This window comes from Kalmanozyma brasiliensis, assembly GCF_000497045.1.
Source record: "Kalmanozyma brasiliensis GHG001 unplaced genomic scaffold PSEUBRA_SCAF3, whole genome shotgun sequence".
NCBI classification, from domain to species: Eukaryota; Fungi; Basidiomycota; class Ustilaginomycetes; order Ustilaginales; genus Kalmanozyma; species Kalmanozyma brasiliensis.
The window spans coordinates 1,079,842-1,100,956 of NW_015961970.1; the positions used below are offsets into that span (position 1 = coordinate 1,079,842).

Below are 21,115 nucleotides of genomic sequence, written 5' to 3' on the forward strand. Positions count from 1 at the left end.
GACACCGTTCCACAGCAATCCCACGGCATTCCGTGAGTGACTGTTCTGATATCATGAAGGTAGGGCGAGAAGTCTACGCGAAGGTGGTGCCTACAGATTCGGTCGTTCCGACTGCTCCTTGATCTGGTTCTCTCTTAATTGAGCCTCGAGCTCTCGAATCGCCTCCCTGTCTGCTCTGATACCCTCCGGGCTCTTTCCTGAGCTATTCCGCCTTCTCGCCCACTGCAAACTTGCCGGCGACTTCCCATGCGTGCCACCCGCTTGCGTCTGTTGTGCGCCTCCCACCACCGCCGCTGCCGTCTCTGCGACAGACGAATCGCTCGTCATAACCACATCGTTGATATGCACCAGATTCTTCTTGCCTGCACTCGCCTCTCCTTCCTGTTCCAGATCGTCAAACGCCGCGTCCCTCTCCTGCCTTCTCGCGACGGGATCCCAAAAATCGTGCACCTCGGTCTTGACGCCGTACGCCTGGGGTAGGATCTCGATCAGCTGTCCCTCCCTCACCTGGATGCTTGGGATCTCGTGCGGCTGCAGACCCTGTAGATACGCGATGAGACACCGCAGCACGCTCGACTGACCAATGATCAGCACGTCGTTGCGCGTCCTTTCGAGCTCAAAGATGATGGGTTCCAACCGCACGGACAGGTCGTGGTACGACTCGGCTCGGGGGAAGCGGTGCGAGTAGGGTTCCCGCAGCTTGCGCTCGTACTCGTCGGCAAAGTGTTGTTTCACGTCGTCGACGGACATGCCATCGACTACGCCCGGGTTCATCTCCGAAAGCTGCGACCGCTCGATCACTTTGTACCCTGTTTCGGCGAGCGGGTAGGCCGTGTGCGAGGAGCGTCGACGTTGGGAGGTCCACACTTCGAACAGCTTGCTGTCTTGGGCGATGAAATCGTCCTTGTCGGTGGTTGCGGCCTTTTCGCCAGTGGGGCGAGGGAGGGGCTCAAGGCCGGCCTTCTTGCGTCGTAGGTTCGACATGAAGAGCGCCAGCTCGTCGGCGTAGTCCCATCCGAGCGAGGAGAGATCGGCGTCAGCCTTGTAGAGGTGTTCGACCAGCGCCTCGCCCGCGCGAACGAGGTAGATGGTTCGATGCCGGTTGTGGATGTTCATGAGGAAGAAAACGATACGCGACTGGAGGTAGCCCTGGATGTTGTTGACCACCACCTGCTCTCCGACGTTGATGAGCTTGATGTACGGGAAGCTGGGATTTTCGATCGGCTCGTAGGTCTTTTCATGCCCTGCGATCCTCTTGTAGTAGTTCTGCATCGCCTGCTCCGGATCCCAGTTGACGTAGTCGGGACTGCTGAGTTTGACACTCCGTACGTTGGCCTCGACCACCTTGGGATCCGTGCATATGCTCTCCAGGAACATGACGTGTACGCCCAGCTTACCGTACTTCTCGCGGATCTCAAACCGTCGCTTCTGCACCGAGTTGTTGGCATCGTATACCACCACCTGCCCGCCCTGTTGGAAGAAGAAGTCGATGACGGTATCGTCGAATTCATCGAGGATGCGCTTGCGGAGCTTTTCGGTCTCTTCGCTCTTGGGACCGTCGACAAAGTAATCGGCAGGGATCTTGTCGGCTCCGCCAAGGACCTTGCGACGATGGTCGCCGAGGGAGAAGCAGCCGGACTTGACACCGAGCCAGGTGAGATAGCGCTCGATGGCGTGCGAGAGATGCGTCTTGCCTCGCGCGGGGAGACCGACAGTGGCGATGAGGATCTTACCAGCATGGTAGAGTTGACCGGAAGCGGTGGTGTAAAGCGGCGCCGCCATGGTTGCGCGCTAGTAGTGGGAATCCGTGGTTGTGCGCGATATTGTGGAAATGCAATGGAGAAGGTGGTGATGTCCGCTGAAGTGGTGTGAGCAAGCGATATCGACGACGCACAGGCCTAGATAGGGTTTGTGGAGGCGATACGTGCATTAACATTGAGCTTAAATTTTACAGTCATGCTCATCGGTGTCGACAACGATCTTTGCTCATTGGGCCGACTCAATCCTCAAAGCTGATGGCAGAGATGGCAGCTCATCGACGCTATTTATACCACGAATGCGACACATTGAAGCAATGCAAGGAGATCCATGAGGAAGAGTGTTGTACTAAAGAGGGCTGAGGCGGTGGAGGGCCCGCATCTCTCATGAAGTATGGGTATACAGTAGACTGGATGTGACCGCGTAAGCAGGCGTCACCGCCTCAATGATTCCTTGCGTGGTGCGCTGAAAAGGAGAGCGACAGGAGCTTGCGATGATCTGCGGCTCGTGCCTGGATATAAGCGTCGAGCACGTCGTACGAGCGATCGCCATCGTAAGCCTCGAGGTACTTGCCACCACGATAGAGGTGGAGGGCAGGATAGGCGGCGATGTTCTCGCGCGTACACAGGTCGCCCTGAGCAACACAATTGACGCGCGCGATGTTGAACTTGGACGAGTCTCGAAGGTGAAAGTTGGACTCGGCGAGGTCGTGGAGCACGGGTGCGAAACGCTTGCAGTGACCGCAGTAAGGAGAGTAGAACTCGACGAGCCACATGTCGTCCCTGATGGCAGTGGTGAAGTTGCCGTCCGTCAGAGATGGGACGACGGGATCGAAGGCGGGGATGGCAGGGAGGGTGCCTGCGATGGCGATTGTTGCGGCAACAAGCAGCGCCACGATGGCGCCAAGCCACCGTGTTGATGAAGGCATGCTGGGGCGACTGTGAGAGACGAAGTGTGCAGATGAGATTGATATCGCTCTTGCTGTGGTGGGACAAGCAGGCTGTCCATGAAGGGGGGAGATGTAATGTTACAAGACAGCGTGCCAAGCAAGACAGCTAGCTGTTCCAAACGCAAGGCTCAGTCTCAAAAATCTCAGGCACAGCTCATCGCTTCCAAGAACAATGCTCCGAGACAACCGAATTCGGGTCCAGGGGCGCGTCTCGTCTGCAGCTTGGCTTTCCTTGCCGGCAAGCTTTTGCTTTCAGGCGGCCTTCGAAGTTCCAATTCGGCATGCGACGTCGAGGCTCGTGCTTCAGAGGCATCGGCATGGCCCTGGTGGCACCCGTCGGATCGTTGCTTGGTCCTGGAATCAAGGTTCGAAGGGGCCTTTTCCCAGACTGAACAAATTGAGGGACCATCGAGGCCGGCCGCGCAAGGGGGGCCCCTCCAGCTCATGCCACGAGCTGATTCCATTTGGACACAGATTCTCTAGCACGAGATCATGGATTGCAGCTTCATTCAGCCGCAGAGGCGTGGGAGCGAGGCCACACTACCAACATGGTCCAGAGTTGTTCGTTCGCAGATGTGGCTGGCTTCTGAGCAGCCCCACTCTAACAAATCGGCGTCAAAAAGGCCGCATGGAAGCGTCATCTCGGATTTCGGTAAAGCTTCGTCCAGCTGAGGAGCTGTGGAAGCTTTCTTTTTCTGGCTTCTGGCTTGGATTTGGCGTGTCGGCCGTTGGCTGAGTCCTTCGCTTGCTCGCGAGGACAAAGGAGGAAGCGCCTTCCTGGTTGCGTTGCGCCTTAGTCATTGATCAAGCCAAAGTCACACACTCACGCACCTTTTGCGCATTGCTCAGCCTCCTCAAGAGCACCCAACTTTCATCACAAGGCCAACTCAAGCAACTGACCAACACTCTCCCACACACACACGCACGCCCGCAGCCCCTTTGGACCTCATTGCATTCTTCCCCACCATCACCTTGGCAGCTCTCTTTGCAACAACTGTCACCCCACCCCGGTCGGGTTCAATCAGCTTGCGGAGTCTTTCAGCCCACTCCAACCAGTCCCCACTCCGGTCACCGCATTCTTCTTTCGCATCGTTGGACCTCAGCATTGCTTCTTTCGCTCCCTCATTAGCATCAGCAAGATACGGCTTCCGTGACACTTTTGCGAACTAAGCATCTCTATTCGCTTCTGCTTGATATTCCAGTCACTGCATATACGCAGCATCGCCTCGTATTTCCACAACAGACCCGACGTTCGCTCGATTCGTCCCACTGGGTATCAGAACGGAGACGATAGTCCACATGCCTTCAAGCGCCACACGTTCTCGAACATAGCAATCCCTGCGTCGTTGCCGGGCCTTGTCCAGTCTCTCACGATCCACAGAGCTTTTTGGTCTGAGGACGTTTCTCAGACTGATCCTGGAAGAGCGGGGCGATTACTACTTGATTGGCTCATCGCTCCCCGCCCATCATGTCTGCCTGGTCTTCCGCCACGGGCAAGGCGCAGCAGTCCTATGCCGACCGACTACGTCAAGCTTCCAAGTCGAACGCGCCAGCCAAGCACGACTCTTCCGCACCGATTACCAACCGCGACGCTCCCCGCGAGGTTGCCAAAGCCAGTCTTTCGACTGCTTCCTTAGCCCATCCTACTGCTCCGTTGAGGACGCTCTCTTCTGCGTCCTCCGCAAGTGCCAGCGCCGCGTCTGGCAGCGCTCCGAGACTGTCTGCTGTTCCTTCTGAGAACAAGGCCGACTCTCCCTCTGGCGGCGAAGTTACCGCCACACCTCAGCCCAGCGGCGGATCCACCGTCAATGTTTGGGAGGCCCGTCGCAAGCAGCTCGCCGAGCGCGAAGCCGAAAAGGAGCGAGAGCGCCAAGCCTCTCTCCCTCAGCAAAGCAAGTCATCTCCAGCGACAGCACCACAAGCGTCGTCAAGCGCCGGCGCTGCTGCCAACAAACCCAAGCAGACAGCGAATGGACCAAGAAAGGCCAACGAGCGACACTCGAAGGGCTCTACCTCTTCGAGTCAATCCGAACGCAAATCCAATAAGCAACCAGACACGTCCACAAGTCGCCATTCCAAAGCTGTGCCAATAGCGACGTCAATGACTGACGAAGTGGGCGCTGCACCGCAGACGTCAAACGCCAACAGCGCCGCATCGTCGACAGACAAGGCTGACACTACTGCTGGACAAGGTCGTGCTACAGGCACCACACTGCAAGAGGATGCCACCGGTCAAGCAAGAGAGGCGGCTGGATCGAGAAGAAGGGCGCGGCAAAGCGAACTCGACCAGACAACCCAGGTGCCTTCTGCTGACAGGGCATTGAAACAGCCAGACCAAGCAGCAAAAGCCCCCGCCGCCGCTCAGACAGCAGCAGCACAGGTGCCGCCCTCTTCCGCTCTGTCACTTCATACTGCTGCGACGCCATCCGTCCCGCATGACGATGCCCCAACAAGCCCGGCCACCGTTGCTTCAGCTATCGAGGAAGTACTCAAACATGGAGGCGGCGCTCAGGGCGCTCAGACCGAGGACGACGATGCTTGGCTAGCAAGGATCCATCTTCTGAACGGCGGACAAAACATGCCCAAGTTTGGCGGCTTTGGTACCAATGGCTCGGCAGCACAGACCGACGACGAAGCCGAGAAGCAGGCTGCCAAGAAAGCAGAGCGTGCCGTGGCCGCCGCCTGGGGCGCAGGAAAAAATGTCTGGAGCAAGTCGCAGCAGCAGACGCAGCACGATCAACAGGCGAGCCATCAGGATGCTAGCAAGGATGAAGCATCCGCTGCGATTTCCAGTGGTGATGCAACGAAAAACTCAAGTTCCGCAGACGGCGCATCAGTCCAGGCAGGGTCGCCACCTGCCTCGGTCAAAGTCAATGGGATCCACAGTACCAGCGGCGAAGACGGCATTGCTGCGGCAACAGGGAAAGAAAAGGCCTCTGCCGCCAAAAGCGGCTCTCAGAACGCCAACAGCGATGCTGTTCCTAGCAAGAAGCAGACGCAGTCCAAGCCTCCAGCTGGCAAGAACGCCAAAGGAGCAGGCACACAACAACATAAGGCGGCAGCCACGACCGTGCCATCGTTCGAGGATGTCAACAACTGGCCGAGTCCCTTGGACGCCGGCAAGAAAACAGGCGAAAAGCCGAGAGCAAGCGTTGGTTCCAGTGATCACGACGCTCAAACGCAGCCTGGGACTCAAAAGAGCCTCAAAGAGACGCTCGACGAGCTGCAAGTCCGACTTGCCCCTGGCGCAAACCCACAGCAGGCAGGAGCAACCGCTGGTGGAGCCAAGAAAGGAAAGCAGCAGTGGGTTCCGATCTTGCCAGAGATCACGCACGCTTCACACAACGCACCTGGTGCAAAGGGGGCCCGTCCCGCCCAAGATGCCAAGCAGGGCAAAGGCACCAACAAGCAGCAACAGCAGCGCAAGGAAGGGAACAAAGGCGCTGGACAGTCGCAACAAAGTGGTCAGAGTGCGAAGAAGGACGCTGCCAACAAGGCGAAAGACAAGTCTTCACAGGCAAAGGACGGCGTCAATCAGGCCTCTACAGGCGTGAAGGCGTCCGAAACACGTGGCAAGAAGGAGTCGCCGGCTCAGCCTACGTCGCAGGACCAAAAGGTGGGTGCAGCAGTACCATCTGAGGCAAATGCTGGACCCGAGATGTCGAGCGCAGCCACCGTCGTGACCGAATCGAAAGTCGCCACTTCGCAGGGCCAGAGCGCGCATCCCAAGCAGAGCAGCTCCTCTGCAACCGAGTCTGCATCTGCCGGCACCGAAGAGAAGCAGACGACCTCGACACCAGCGTCGGCGTCTGCACGCGATGCATCCGCGACCAAGCAGTCCCAGCAGGCGCGCACGCATCTTCGGCCCCTGCCTAACGGCATCTCGCGACCCAACGGTGTTGTACCTTCCAGAAGCGGCGCGTCTTCGGGAACAGGCACACCGATCACCAACCGAGGCTCTCCGCGAGGCTCCTTCGTCTCCTCCCCCAACGTCCACCCCAACCACACAGCCCCTTCTCACACAGACATCGTGCAACCACCACCCATCTTCTACGGTCCCTCTGGCGCGGCGACCCCGATGCACGCCAATTCGTCCACCACCTGGCTCCCCTACACCACGCCCTTCAGCCGTCCCATCCCGTACCTGTTCGATACGACGCAGCAAACGGGCGCGCCCCTCCCGCCCGCCCCGCTCGGTCCGCTGCTCACGCAGATCGAATTCTACTTTTCACAGCACAATCTGCAGGGCGACTTCTTCCTGCGCGGCAAGATGGATGCGCAGGGGTGGGTGGATATGGGTGTGCTCGCGGGGTTCAAGCGTGTTCAGGCGATGACGGAGGATGTGCAGACGGTCAAGGACGCATTGTTGTACAGTGCGGTGTTGGATGTGGACGGGTGGCGGGTGAGGAGGCGGTTTGGATGGGAGATGTATGTTCTGCCTGCCGCCGAGATGGTCGAAAGTGAGGTGAACGGTAGACCCAATGGTGACAAGGCCGAGAAGGATGGCGAGAAGGTCGAGGGGGAGGACGAGGAGGAGGCATTGGGCGTCGTAGCTGCCTCTGGGTTCGGAGGCGCACTCGAGGCGTGATTACTTTCACATCATAGCATCAGATTCGTTCCACAAAAGCATGTTTCGTAAGACCGCTTAATCACGACTGTCACTCGCTTTTTGCCATCACAAGAGCTTGCCATGGAGCGAGGGTCGTCTCGTCGGACTGTCACGGTCATTTGCACACGAGGCTGTGCAGACCCTCACTTGAATCCAGCATGCGGCTGTCCGATCACGATGCACCGTGGCGTCCGAGCGCGACTGCAGCCAACCAAGTCGCTCGCTCAGCGCCGGCGGCGTGCCACCTGCTCATCGTCGCTCGGATCACACAGCGATTCGCGCTCACGAACCCTTCTGCACGCGCACACACCACGGCATCAACCACCTGTTCATGATCGTGTTCCATTACATCCGCTCCTTGGTGCGATCGACGCTAAAAGATCCTAATGACATCAGCCAGCAAACTGTCCAACGAATCATCAATATCTCCCAACTGCCGATTAATCCCGCTGTACGCCTCTCTCAACTTGCGATCCTCGACGAACGGCATATTGGGTGCGAACAAATTGCCTGGTTCGGGTTTGAACGAGTCCTTGTCGTCCTCTAGCAAAAGCGATCTTGATGCGGCGTGGGAGAGTTTGCTTCCGGGCCTGCTGCCTGCGGAGCCGGAACCCGCAGAGAAGAGCGCGGCGCTGTTGAGAATCGGGCTGGGGGCTGAGGAGATGGAGCTCATGCTGGCGTGCGTGAGGAGTTTGCGGCGGGGATCGCGACGTGCTGCTGCATCGACGATCGTGTAGAGGTGCGAGAGCGACGCGTCGTCCGCGCCGAACGAGAGGGCGGCTACCGAGGGGTAGGCCGACGGCGTGATGGAGCGTGAGCCGTCGCGACCGCCTGCGCTGGCGGCGCTCAGGGCGCTTGTCGTTCGCAGCATCGCTGTGTTCACCGGCTGACGCGGTGCTGGTACGGTCGGGATCAGCGTCGACATGGGCGTCAACTGCGTCGTGTTGGTCGCGTTCGTGCCCGCAGAGCTGGTGCCGACAGTCAGCGGGCTCGAAGTGTCGCGAGAGTTGGACAGCTCGGACCCTGTCGAGGGCTGCTTCTGATGCACTGCCGCTGCCGCTGCTACTGCGCCTACTGCAGCTGCGACCACGCCTGCTCCTGTTCCCACAATTGCTGCGCCCGCTGCGGCTGCGGCCACACCTGCTGCGACTGTGGCCGGTGACGTCTTCTGCTGCTGACTTGTCTGCGCGTCTGCTGATGTAGACTGTGCCACAGTGGGAGTCAAAGCTCGCGTGGACGAAGCAGCAGACCCGCTCTTCTGCATCGCCGCCGCCGACGACAATGACGAGGCGGGCATCTCCACTCGATCCAACACGGCGTTGATCCTCTCGCTGATCCTCTCCTCAGCATTCGTGTTCGATGGCGCCTTGCTGCGCAGAAGCGTGTCCAGCAGATCGCCGTCTGCTTCGCCACCTCCCGTTGTCCTCTGCAGCGGCGTGACGTTGCCCTCGTACTCCGAGATCGGCGATTGTGCCATTCGATTGGCATCGTCTACACTAAGCGGAGAGCTGCGAGCCGAAGCGTAGTCGTCGGTGGAAGTGAAATCGCTCTGCATGCTCCTCTTGGTGCCAAAGGCCGGTCGTGCGTCTCTGGGACTGAGACCTCGGTCGCCGTACGAGCTGGCCTGAGTGTCGTTCGAGGATTGCATCTCGTCCTTCATCACATCCTCCACGATTGAGCTGATGTCGCGCTCTTGACCGTCAACGGGAACATACGAGTAGCGGAACTTGTTGGAGGGACCCAGCTTGGTCGATCGGATGCGAGCCTGGTTGGACAACACCACATCGACACCCTGCTGGGCGTTGCGTTGTGCGCCCAGCACGGCAGCGTTGCGTTCTGCCGCCGCCGCCCGCTGCGCTGCGATGATTTCTTGCGGCGTCCTGCCTTGGCTCGGCTTTGCATCTCTGGAGCCTTCCAGTCGAGGGCTGGTAGCCTGCGCTTGCGTCTGTCTCGTGTCTTGCACCGCGGCGAGCGCATTGTCCGTCGGGCTGTGCGCTCTTGCGCCAACCGTATGGCCCAACTGTTGGCGTGCTTTTGGTCCCGGGTGAGCGTGGGTGATCTGGCGCAAGACAAAGACGGGATCGTGGATGCCAATATCGTCCGAGGCACCCAGCAGAGCCGCGGCATCGATGCTGCGTCGCTTGCCATCCACCGACCTCCGGTTGCCAATTCCCAGCTTGAAGGCAGGCGGTGCAGGGTACGCTTCCAGTACCTTGCTCGTCGCCGCCAAGGCGCGCTCACCATCGGCTGCCTGCACAGCAAGTCCGTACTTGACGTGGAGCCTGCTCTTGCGCCGTGAAGGTCGATCTTCGACATCGTCACCGCCCTCGACCACACCTTCCGCGATACCGAATCGATCGAGACCTTCCTCGACCACCTCCGCCACCGTCGTGTTTCGTGGGAAGGTGAGGATCTTCTCGCGGAAGCGGTGCTGAGGGGTTGGCTCTGCTGTGCCTTCTGGACGACGCGACAGTCGCTCCCGCAGAGTCGCTGCAGGTACGAGTGCGTTCGACTGAGGATCGAACACGATGCCGTCCGGAAGATCCGATGAGTAGATGATCAGCCGCAAAGCGAATCGGGCCGTGGGACTCTGCACCGTCTCGTTCGTCTCGCCTGACACGGAAGAGTGACTGCTGCGAGCAGCGTCCTCGCCGATCATGCTCAACGAAGTGAGGTTGCTGTTGTCTTGCGAAACGGAAAGATCCGACACGTTGCCAGAGCGGCCCGACTCGTCTGCGGTGTGGCTTCCGTTGAGGTCGACGTAGCCCTGCAGTCGATCTCGCCTGCTGATGTAGAACTTGACTGCGTGATCGTCGCTGAAGTCGTTGCCGAGCCGAGCGATGGCGGGATGCGTGCTGAGGTTGGACGAGATGGACGAAATCGAGCCGACGCTGGATCGCTTGACGCTAGGCACGGTGACCTGCCCCTGCTGCAGGATCTCGGTGAGCGTGTTGAAGAGCTGCAGTGGATGCTCATCTTCGTCGAGAGGTCGCTCGTCCCCTTCGAGACGCTTGATGGTCAAGACATACTTGTTCATGTCGTGCAGATCGACACCAAAACGCTGCAACACCTGGCGTTGCAAGTCGATGGATCGCGTGCTTTCGTTGAGCAGGACCGTCTTGAAGGTTGAGTCCGAGTCGACACCTTCGCCTGCGAACACACGAAGAACGCTGAGCATCGGCGTAGAACCGGAGGGTCCGACCAGCGAGCCGGGTCGTTGCTGCAGTCGAGGGCTTGCGAGAGGTGTGACCTGGGAAGAGTCGAAGCTGTTGCTCTGCGGAGACAGATACTGTTTCTGAAAGGCTTCTTGCGTTGCCCGATCACGCTCTTGCACAGCGCGGCCCATGCCGATGCTCTGACCAGGCTGCAAGTTGGCATTTGCGGCCTGAACGGCAGGATTGACGGTAACAGCCGGATTGCCGTGTCCACGCGCACTCGGGACAAAGCCGTCTTCGGAGCTGATGCCGCCCATGCCCTCTCGATCCTCGAAAGTGCCGCTCTTGCGATCCTTTTTGTCCTTCCTAGAGAAGAGGCTGAAAACGCCGGAACGCTTCTTGCCAGCTTTCTCTTCGTTCGCATCGTAGCTGTCACTGCCCTTGCTAGTGCGGTTGCTCTTTCGCTTGTCTCTGTCGGACGAGGAAGCAGAGTCGCCGGCAATGACGGTCGAACTGGCGCTAGCATCGCTGTTGGCGCGCTCGCGTTGAATTTGCGAAGGCAGGAACCCTCCACTGCTGGACAAGCTGTTCCTTCCCATGCCGGTTGAGGTAGGAAGGCCAGCAGCATCGTACGCGAGGGAGCCACTCGAGTTGATGCTCGAGATGGAGCGTTCGGCGGAGGTGGTGCGGATGTGCTCGCCAGGAACGTGACCCGATCCCAGAGCGCCGTACTTGGCCTGTTGCGAGGACGTCGAGGATGGCCCACTGCCATTCGTCGTTGGCTCCTGGGGCGCAAGCTGCTGCTGCTGCTGCTGGTGCTGAGATGGAGGCTGCTCCGTTGTCGGCGCGCCGCTCGCCCGTTGAAGTTGTGCAGTCGGACCTTGAGACGGACCTGCAGCGCTGCGAGCGGACTGTTGCGCATAAGGATGCGAAACGAGCTGTTGCGCAGCTTCGGTGGCCTGTTGCTGGATCGACGATCGAGATGGTGGTTCCTGGGTGGCGTTGGCGTTGGCGCGCATGGCATCCTGGTGCTGTTGCTGGACGCGCTCCGCCTCCTGTCCATCCCACTCCATGCCATCATCTGGTTCCATCTTGTCAAAGCCGATGGCCTTGTTGTGTTGAGACGGGTCCTCCTCGTATTCGCCGTCCTCGTCCTGGTCTTCGTCCTGCTCCTCGTCTTCGTCGTAGATTCCGTCGGGATCCTCTTCGTACTCGAGCTCGTGCTCTTCTCCGTCTTCGTCGTAGTCCGAGTACTCGTCGCCGCTGTGCTCGAGGTAGGTCGAGGGACCAAAGACGACGCCTCGCTTGTTGCGCTTCTGGTCCTTGGTGAGAGGCGCTGGAGCCCCTTGCGCACGTCTTGACAGAGCGGAGAGCTTGCCCGAGTGGAGAGAGAGGCCAGCCGTTCCCGAGGCATTCCTCGCTTTGACAAGATGGCTGGTAAAGATCCTCTCTGGGACTTGGATGTGGTCGTCGTCGGTGGCCGAGGTGAGGTCGACGTTTCTGTGCTTGTTGAGACGGGCGAGTCGCTCGAAGGGCGTTTCGATGTTCTCTGCGGGGATGTAGCCCACTTCTTGTGTGCGAAGGACACGGACGAGCCACCAGTAGCTGTTGCTGTCGTCGAGCAAGGTGAGGCTGTTGCCTTTGTGAACGGTGGCCTGGCCTTCTACGGTGGCGACAAAGTTGTGCAAGGCGTAGACCAAGTCAAAGTCGATATTTTCATCCGGGATAGAAGGACTGGAGCTAAGGTCGGACTCGTCATCTTCGATCTCGTCGCCCTCCTCTTCGTCCTCGTAGATCATCTCGTCGTGCATGCCATCACCCATTTGGTGGTGTTGGTAATGCCCACCCTGAGCATACTCGTCGTGACCGTACTCATCAGCACCGTCGTATTGATCGTACTCGGCACCGTCTGATATCCGGTTAGAGTGTTGCTGTTGTTGGTATTGAGCTTGTGTGGCTGGGTGCGCACCATCACGGGTAGCCTTGGCACCGGCGCTGGAGCTGCCAGCTTTCAACCTGCTTGTTGCTGCAGCATAGCCGTCCTGAGCGTCGTCGTCGCTGCTGAAGCCGCCGTTGTCAGGCTGCTGGTCAAAGTCGTCATGAGCGTAAGCGTGGTCGGCGTTGGTCTGGTAGTCGGATTGTGGGCCAAAGGTGGATGCATGGATCTGGTTCTGGATCTTGTTGTTGACGGCATTCTGGTGGGCGCGTGGGGTAGAGCTGGTACCAGAACCGCCGATGCCGTTGAGGTTGGAGGAGCCGAGGCTGACATCGAGTGTCAAGGCGGGCTTGACCTGCGCCATGGTTGTGATTGGCGCCGGTTGATGGAGTGCTAAGGGCTTCAAGCCTATGAAAGGGATTCGGGCTTGGACAAGCACGACTGCAGGCGCTACGAGGGCCGATGGAATTCACTTGTCGATACAAGACTAAGCGTGAGTCGGTGTCATGGGAGCTTTGCTGAAGAGATTGGGCTGCGTAGACGATGCTGTTGGGCTGCCAGAGAAGCGCCGGCGCTGATGTTGTGGTTCGTGTGAGTGAGCTGGGGGCGGTGATTTGCAAGATGGACCTAGGGATGCCTAAACGTTTGGATGGACGAACACGGGAAGCGTTTAGTGACGCAGCTTGTTCGAAGCTTGCTGCTGTAGACCGTCAAGCCGAAGCTGCAGTGGGCATGAAGTATGAAGAAGGAGCAGCGAAAGCGGGACCAAGCTTGGTTTAGGTGGTCTTAGAATGTGTCGGCTACGGGCGAGCGAGAGAGTGAGCGTGAGCGTGTGTGTGTGTGTCTGACCGTGTGAGAGCGACTGAGGTGCAGCCGAGCGAGGCAAAGCCAAATGCAAGCGCGAAACACGGCCTGACAGCTGGTGAGACAGACAGACACGCCTCACTCCGAGCCTGCTTGCTCTCTCAAAAATGGGCCAGCGAGTCTTGTCTCTCACTCACAGCCTGCAGCCTGCAGCCTCTCCTAATTTCGACCAGAAAAAAAACACAGCAGCAGAGCGCTTCCAAATGAAAAACAGCAGGGCTGAGACTGCGAGATGCGACGCGCTCAGCCCTTCTTGCCTGTCACGCCCGCGCGATATGACAGCGCAGAAAGCGCTCAACAAGGTTCAAGGCCAGCAGCACCAAGGCTTCGGCCACGCCCACCCTTCGGCTAGCAGACCATCATTGCACAGCTTGCTTTTCCTGTCAAGCTCGGCCTTCTCGCTGCTCATCTCTAGGACCGAGGCCATGACATGTGGCATGCCGCTTCATGGCAAGACAATACACTGTCTGATCGTCGTCCCCTGATGCAGATCTGTTACTCCCAGGATTGACTCCGAGCCAAGATCCGAGCGCTTGAATCTCGAACCATGTCCAGAGTCTCACGCTCAAAGGACGGTCGACTTGCGACGCCCCCACGAAGAGGCAAACTTTGAGATCCTCGACTTAACAAGCTGGAATCGTTTTTCCCCGGAGCAGATCGGCGATGAAAATTTCTTCCAGCTGCACCGTCAAGGGTCCAACGTTCTTCCAAGCGCACACACCATCCTGTCGGACCTTCACACTTCCCCTCAACCATCTCGTTCCGAAGCACCCGGCCTCCGCTTCCACCGTCTCTACCGCCGAACCCGTGCGCCATGCGGCTCGCCATCCAAGGCTGTAGTCACGGCGAGCTCGACGCCATCCACGCCTCGCTCCTTCGTATCGAGCGCGAGCAGTCTCTTCCCATCGACGCCCTCCTCCTCTGCGGCGATTTTCAAGCGATTCGCAACCATTCCGACCTGCACGCTCTTGCCGTACCCCAGAAGTACCTTCAGCTGGGCGACTTCCACTCCTACTACTCGGGCGAGAAGGTGGCGCCCGTCCTAACGCTTGTCATCGGCGGCAATCATGAGGCGAGCAACTACATGCACGAGCTGTACCACGGTGGATGGCTTGCGCCTAACATTTACTTCCTCGGCGCTGCAGGGGTGGTCGAGCTCGGTGGACTGGTGGTGAGTGGGATATCGGGGATATGGAAGCAGAACGATTACAACAAGGGTAGATTTGAAAGGCTGCCCTACGACGCAGGGACCGTGAGGAGCAGCTACCATACCAGGGAGTTCGATGTGATGCGTCTCAAGGCAATGGCGGGGTCACAAGTTGACATTGCTATGTCGCATGATTGGCCAAATACCATCGAACAATGGGGAGATACAAAGTGGTTGATACAGAAGAAGCCATATTTCAAGGACGAGATCGAGGCGAGCACGCTCGGTTCCCCGCCGGCCATGGAATTGCTCCAGTTGCTGAAGCCATCGTTTTGGTTCTCGGCGCATCTTCATGTACGTTTCGCGGCGATCTACACGCACGACTCCACAGCAAACGGCAAAGCGGATCAAGCCACTGCTTTGGCAAGCAACGCGAACCCAGAAGCGCTGGATATCAGCCTCGACTCGGACGACGACGATGCCCAAGCCACGGCTACCCTCGGCAATCCCCTGGCAGCGGAAGCCAACACCGCAGAATCGCGACCCTCATCCAGCAACCGTCCGGTCAGCCCAACGTCGTCCTCGGCTCCCGTCACCCGCTTCCTCGCGCTCCACAAATGTCTCTCGCACTCTCCCTTCCTCCAAATCATCGACCACCCCTCACCACACGATTCTGACTTGGAAGCACGCAAATCCGCGCTCAACTACACACAGCGCATTCCGCCCACGTTCCGCTACTCCAAACGGTGGTTGGCCATCACACGTGCGACCCACGCCCACTTCTCCACCCAATACCGCCAGCCGTCGCTTCCTGACCCTTTGTCGCCCGCATTCCAGGCGCAGGTGGAGGCGGAGGAGCGCTGGATCGAGCAACACATCCTGTCGTCTCCCCGCAGTGGCAAGCGGAAACAGGACGATCGCGATGGACTCGCCTCCACCGGGTCAGCAGAGGAGCAAGGGGACTCATTGGACATTCATCGCATCCAACAATTCGTCCGCACCGCACCGGCGCCCTTCGAGCCAGGCGGATTGAACACCGGCCCCCCGGCGTGGTATACCAATCCGCAAACCGAGGCGTTCTGTGCGTTTGTGGGGATCGAAAACAAGATCAATCCGAGACCGAGCGGGTTTGCGCCAGCAGCTCAGGTGTATGTGCCGCCACACGCTCGGGCGCCGCCAGTAGCTACAGCAGAAGGAGGCGCCCAGGAGGACGTGGCTGATCCAAACGCGCTCGCTATCGATATGGACGATCTCGATGACGGAGACGAGGCACCGGCAGCAGGAGGAGATGATCAGAGCGAGGAGGTATTGCGATTGTCGGATGACGAAGATGAGCTGCATGCTCGGTGGAAGGAAGGCACTGGCTAAACACACTCTTCACAATCACATCTCTTTCTCATCGTCACACTCCCATCGTCGTGCCTGTTTGTGTGTTGATGTGTGAATGTTCATCCCAACCCAGTCTAGAGCGACACCGACCCCTGGCTCTGGAGCAGCGGCTCCACGCGCCAGACCAACTTGCTACTCGCCTCTCGATCCACCCTGTCCATGAACCCATACAGCGTCTTGACCGGATCCAACCCGTCCTTCTTAAACCCGTCCTGTCCACGCGCAGCAACGTACCCCAGCACGCTCACCAAGTTCCTCTGCAGGCTCTCTGCCAGATGCACACCTCTCGGCGCTTCCGCTGAAACCTTGGAACCATCCGCAACCCTCGTCAGCAGTCCAATCAACCCATCTGACCTCTCGAGCACTTTCATCAGCAGGGGGTTGGTTGCGCTCCTCCGCGTCGTGAGGTGGAATGTATCCACATAGGCGCGGATGAGGTAGGTGAGGAGCACGGTGTCTGGTGTTTTTCCTGCAAGGGTGGTGGAGAGGGAAGTGAGCAGGGTCATGCGATCGATGATGCTCAACTGGGCTCGAGCCAGTGGCATATCCAGCTCGTGTTTACGCTTGATACCTTCTGCTTTACCTTCTCCCGCTTCGACCGGAGTGGATTCGGCGAGAACACCCAGGAGGTCCACCTCGACTACGGGGGCGCCATCCATCTGGGCGCTCGCCAACACTTCCTCCCTCCCTCTACCGAGTTTTCTCGCCAATCCAGACTGCACCACCCACAAAGCACCAAGATCGTACTCCAACCCATACGTGTATCGATCGCCAAACGCGACGACGGCCAGCTCGGGGAGGCGCAACTTGACCGCCTGCGCTGCAAAGCGGAGTGCGGACTCGCTGCCCAACGACCCCACACGTTCGCGGTACAATTTCGCCGCCTCGAGCAAGCTCTCAAAATCCTCGGCGGTGGACGCCTGGAGTGCCAGTCGGCGCCAGGTGCGCAGTGCCGGGAAGTGACCGCGATCAAGAAGGTCGTACGAGAGCGAGGCGGTGAACTGTTCCAGTGCAGAGGTGAATTCCACCCGACTCATCTGGCTGTTCGAAGACGACGAGGAGGAAGTCGATGAGGTAGCTGAGGTAGAGGTGGAATCGGAAACGCTACCGAACAGGTCATCCTCTTCGACGGCGAACGCATCGTCATCGAGAGCGTCGGTGTCGTCCTCGATCGCAGCAAAGGCGTTCTTCTTCACCTTCTTCTTGAGGTCGATGCGCGTGGTGCTGAACGCTCGTGCTGCAGCAACGGATGTGGCTATGCATGGTGGGTATGAGAGTGATGTGTGTCGGAGGACATTGAGCGATGTCGAGCGAGCAATGGGCGATTGGGAGACGCTTCCGTTCCTCGCAGCGACCCGTAGGACCGCCCTTGCAAAGTTGTGCGACCGCATCTTGAGCCCCGAGATCGATCGATGTGCTGAGCCCGGGAATCGCTTCGAGAGCTTTGCAGTCGGTTCGAAGCGGTCGGTGTGCACGCTGATAAGGTGATGCGATGCTGCTGAAGCGTTGACAAGCTCGGTTGATGGTGAGGAACCAAAAAATGCTGATCCAAGAAGAAATGCGCCTTGCGCCTGGCTGACGCTCAATTCTTCCTTTTCTTCCGACTCGAGCCTGCATCACGTGGACCACACCTTTGCCTCCCGATTTAGCTTTGGCACCCCGATACGTACGATCGGCATTCTCACAGAGTCTTCGGCCTCTAGTTACGGACAAAGCAAGCAAGCATGCGAGATAGAACAGATCCATGAATTGGGACGATCGATGAAACAGAGACATACAAGACGGAATCGAGATGAGATTGGTATGGCTTTGAGGATGTGACGAAACTCTCCGGGGGGGAAATCGGCTATGAACAGGTGAAGACGTGGTGTGGCGTAAAAGACTGCCGAGATGCAACTTCCTTCTTACCAAACCGCAGCGGTTGAGCTATGTAAGCGGTCAGGTTTAATGACCGTTGCCATTGCCGTTGGGCGCACCGCTGTGACTGCTAAGCGCAGCATCGGCGCGATCGAGATCCGCACTCGAGAGGTACTTTCCGCCGCCGAGACCGGGAGTGCTAGCACCGCTCATGCTGCCCACCGACGTGCCTCGCGTACGACCCTTGATGACGAGCGGGAACCTGTACGCCTCCTCCTCGTCGTCCGAGCCAGCCTGGCTCATGCTCTTCCAGAACTGCTGGTGACCTCGGTAGTCGGACGTCGACAGGCCCTGCAGCTCTTCGGTGAGCGTGCCGAACTCGCCCGGTGTTCTGGCACCGTCGCCGAACCCACCCCTTGGCGAGCCGGGCATCGACAGCGGTGGAGGCATCTTGCCGTCGTGGTGAATGTCGTCAAAGTAGCTCTCGATGGTGTCGTCCTCGTGGAACGAGTCTGGGTAGGCACGACGCAGCGCAAGCTGTCGAGCCTTGGCATACTCGAGACCGAGACGCTTCCAGTCGAGCAGCTCCGAGAGTCGCTCGGTGCGGTTGCGCTGGTTGATACGCTGACGACGCGTCTTTTGGCTAAAGCTGAACATCTGATCGGTGAGCTGGTTGACCGAGTCCTCGACGCTCTTCATGCGACGGTCGACAATGTAGATGCCGTAGTCCTCGCCGTGTTCGATGGTGTCCTCCATGAAGCAGCCGAATCCGGACAGGTTGGTGGTGATCGAGGGGACACCCATGACGGTGCACTCGGCAGGCGTGTAACCCCACGGCTCGTAGTACGAAGGGAAGACACCCAAGTGGCAACCTCGCACAAACTCTTCGTAGTCAAGTCCCAAAATTGGGTTGTTGGCGTTGAGGAACTCGGGGTGGAAGATGACCTTGACACGGTCGCTGGTACGGTTAAAGAGCTGGACGCGACGGATCTGGTTCAGGATGGGATCCTCGCTGTCGTCCTGCATGTTGTGCGTCACGACGGGCGGGAGCGAGTTGCGCTTGAGGGCAAAGATGCGCTTCTTGAGCGCAATCTTGTCGGCATCGGAGAGCAGCGTAGCGGGGTCGATGACATCGCCCTTGGGCTCGCCCTGGTAGCGCGCCAGCTTGTCAAAGAGACGCTCTCCGACGCGCGCCTGAATCTGCTCGACCGTGTCACGCAGCTGCTTGGTGACGGCCTGGCCCTTGAGCGCCTCGATGGTGTACGAATTCGTGGCAGCGGGCATGATGATGAAGGCGACGACCGTGGTCTTGGAACCGCTCTTCTGCAGCTGGTAGTTGAGACGTGCGAGCGACTCGATGAACATGTCAACGCCCTTGTTGCGGTACTCGTATCGGCCTGCCGTGAAGAAGTAGAGCGTGTTGTCCAGGTCAAAGTCAAAGTGGCCGTAGAAGTGACCCTTGACAAACTCGTTGATCTTGGCTTTCGAGATCTGGTGCAAGTTCTGGAACTCGTGCATGGCTTGGAACTTGACGACGTTGAGACCGTTGGGCAGCACACCATCGGGCTTGCGCTTGAGAAGGTGCTCCGACTCGTAGGCGGTGATGTGACTGACAGTAGTGAAGACGTCGGCGCAGTGAGCCGCGGCGCGCTCGACACAGTAGCGGTGGTAGATGCCACGCTTGCCCGCCTCGTGGTCGACGTCAAAGTATTGCAAGTTGTTGTAGAAGTCGACGCTGCCTGCGCAGAGGTAGCGGCCGAGGAGAGTAGCGTGGGTGGTGAAGATGGTGGTGACGTCAATGTGGCGCTTCCTGCAAAGTGGAATAGCGAGACCTGCTTGCCACTCGTGGAAGTGGGCGATGATGGCACGTGAGCGCTCGCGGCTCGAGTACTCGCCGAGGAACCATGCGGTGAGGTAACCGAAGACAAGAGTCTCGTTGGTCTCGTGGTCGTTGGCAGGAGTAGGGATACCAGCAAGGTTCCAGAGATCCGCCTTCCACTCGTCCATGCGGTGGTACATGCTCGAGGTGTCAAAGAGCAGAACACGAGGAGCACGCTCGATGAGCCAGCGTCCGTAGAGAAACTTGACACCGGCATCGCGCATGCTGTCGAGCGTCTGCTTGAGCAACGGGTCTTCGGGCTCTACCGCCTCGACCTCCATAGGAGCGGTCTTGTAGGAGAGAGGGCCGATGAGTGTGTAGCGCTCGCCATACTCCTGATGGGTGACGGGAGCCTTGGTCTTGATAACAGTGTAGATACCACCGACCTTGTTTGCGACTTCCCAGGCAGCCTCGAAAAGAAGAGGGTTGTGGACATCCCTCTTGGGGGCAGGAGCCTGATGCGAGGTCATCGTGGTCGGGTCCGCTGTGGTGAATGTCCGTTGATGCCTAGATGTCGTTTACGACGTCTCGTAGGAGGTGAGGGCCTGAAGCTCGAGAGCGCCGACGATGACGAGAGTCGATCAAGGGAGAGCGGTGATCAAGATGTGACTTGGTTGAGCTTTGAGTTCTGGAGCAGAAGCTGATACGTTGACCCGAAAGAGGGGAAGAGGATCGCTTGGGTGTGGCGAGGGATGATGGTGACGAGAAGAGAAGGGTGCGGTCAGGTGGACAAGTAGAGAGGCCGTGCGGAGAAGAGAGCCAACGTCCAGCTGAGACAGGCGAGAAAGAAGATCAGGTGGCACAACGCAATTCGAGAAACAAAAATGGGTCAAGGCGGCGGGGATTTCGAACCTCAAAGGACCACACTGAGGCGGCTGCTTGGTCCACGCCCGGTGATCTCAAGTATACCATCCCCGCACTCTCTGTCTCTGCGTGGTGCACATGTTGGGCCATGGCGACTCAGCGAAGATTCAGCTTTGATTGGACCAAAGTCTCACCGAGATTGGACCAGAACAAAAGACGGACAGAAGCCAATTCGGCGGCAGCCGAGGCGACGATGACGATGAACGACGGGAAATCCAGAGGCGTGGGCGGCGGTCCGACCGTCAAGGTTTGGCTGTGGGTGTGGAGAGATTTTTGCGCACGAGCCGCAAAGCGGGGCCACAATAATTCCCAAGCGAGAAGCCAAGAAGGACCGAAGTGGCTCCAGAGCGCGGAGATGCGCCATTCCAAGCACGGCCAATCACAATCAGAGCGGGAAACTTTTGTCAAGGCAGAAAAAGTCAAACTCAAACTCGCCTCTTTCGAATTTCGCTGCTCTCTGTTGGGCCCCAGGGCATGAAGCGTGCGGAGGAGGGCCTGACCAACTTCTCAGCTGCATCAGGGCGTGCAGGGTCGATCAAATTGACCGGCGACCGGGCTCGCCTTTGGACGCAGCGATGATTGGTTCCTACATTTCCTGCAGCAGTAGGCGGTCTCTTGTGTCTCTAACGATGCCTAGATCCTGATGTGGCTTCGGGAGATCTGCACGCCGCATGTCAGCTGCCTGGTCTTCTGAGTTCGTCCGAAGCA

At 58.7% G+C, this 21,115-nt stretch overlaps 7 protein-coding genes across 7 annotated transcripts; 2 read left to right on the forward strand and 5 right to left on the reverse strand.

Moving 5' to 3' along the window:
• Positions 1 to 90: 90 nt before the first annotated feature.
• Positions 91 to 1,782, reverse strand: PSEUBRA_004268 (6-phosphofructo-2-kinase; the record flags this gene model as incomplete). Its single annotated transcript, XM_016437818.1, has 1 exon — positions 91 to 1,782. One exon carries the CDS (start codon positions 1,780 to 1,782, stop codon positions 91 to 93), a length of 1,692 nt encoding a protein of 563 aa, XP_016291363.1.
• A 418-nt stretch (positions 1,783 to 2,200) lies between these two features.
• On the reverse strand, positions 2,201 to 2,686 carry PSEUBRA_004269 (Thioredoxin domain protein; the record flags this gene model as incomplete). Its single annotated transcript, XM_016437822.1, has 1 exon — positions 2,201 to 2,686. The coding sequence occupies one exon, from the start codon at positions 2,684 to 2,686 to the stop codon at positions 2,201 to 2,203; it is 486 nt and encodes a 161-aa protein (XP_016291364.1).
• Positions 2,687 to 4,175: 1,489 nt separating this feature from the next.
• Positions 4,176 to 7,295, forward strand: PSEUBRA_004270 (RNA-binding protein Lupus La; the record flags this gene model as incomplete). The annotated part of the gene is made up of 1 exon (XM_016437805.2): positions 4,176 to 7,295. One exon carries the CDS (start codon positions 4,176 to 4,178, stop codon positions 7,293 to 7,295), a length of 3,120 nt encoding a protein of 1,039 aa, XP_016291365.2.
• Positions 7,296 to 7,689: 394 nt separating this feature from the next.
• On the reverse strand, positions 7,690 to 12,771 carry PSEUBRA_004271 (Src homology-3 domain protein; the record flags this gene model as incomplete). Its single annotated transcript, XM_059465262.1, has 1 exon — positions 7,690 to 12,771. The coding sequence occupies one exon, from the start codon at positions 12,769 to 12,771 to the stop codon at positions 7,690 to 7,692; it is 5,082 nt and encodes a 1,693-aa protein (XP_059320528.1).
• Positions 12,772 to 14,085: 1,314 nt separating this feature from the next.
• PSEUBRA_004272 (Phosphoesterase domain protein) lies at positions 14,086 to 15,786 on the forward strand (the record flags this gene model as incomplete). Its single annotated transcript, XM_016437833.1, has 1 exon — positions 14,086 to 15,786. The coding sequence occupies one exon, from the start codon at positions 14,086 to 14,088 to the stop codon at positions 15,784 to 15,786; it is 1,701 nt and encodes a 566-aa protein (XP_016291367.1).
• Positions 15,787 to 15,881: 95 nt separating this feature from the next.
• PSEUBRA_004273 (uncharacterized protein) lies at positions 15,882 to 17,198 on the reverse strand (the record flags this gene model as incomplete). Its single annotated transcript, XM_016437844.1, has 1 exon — positions 15,882 to 17,198. One exon carries the CDS (start codon positions 17,196 to 17,198, stop codon positions 15,882 to 15,884), a length of 1,317 nt encoding a protein of 438 aa, XP_016291368.1.
• A 553-nt stretch (positions 17,199 to 17,751) lies between these two features.
• On the reverse strand, positions 17,752 to 20,013 carry PSEUBRA_004274 (Glycogen synthase; the record flags this gene model as incomplete). The annotated part of the gene is made up of 1 exon (XM_016437846.1): positions 17,752 to 20,013. One exon carries the CDS (start codon positions 20,011 to 20,013, stop codon positions 17,752 to 17,754), a length of 2,262 nt encoding a protein of 753 aa, XP_016291369.1.
• Between the last annotated feature and the right edge of the window lie 1,102 nt (positions 20,014 to 21,115).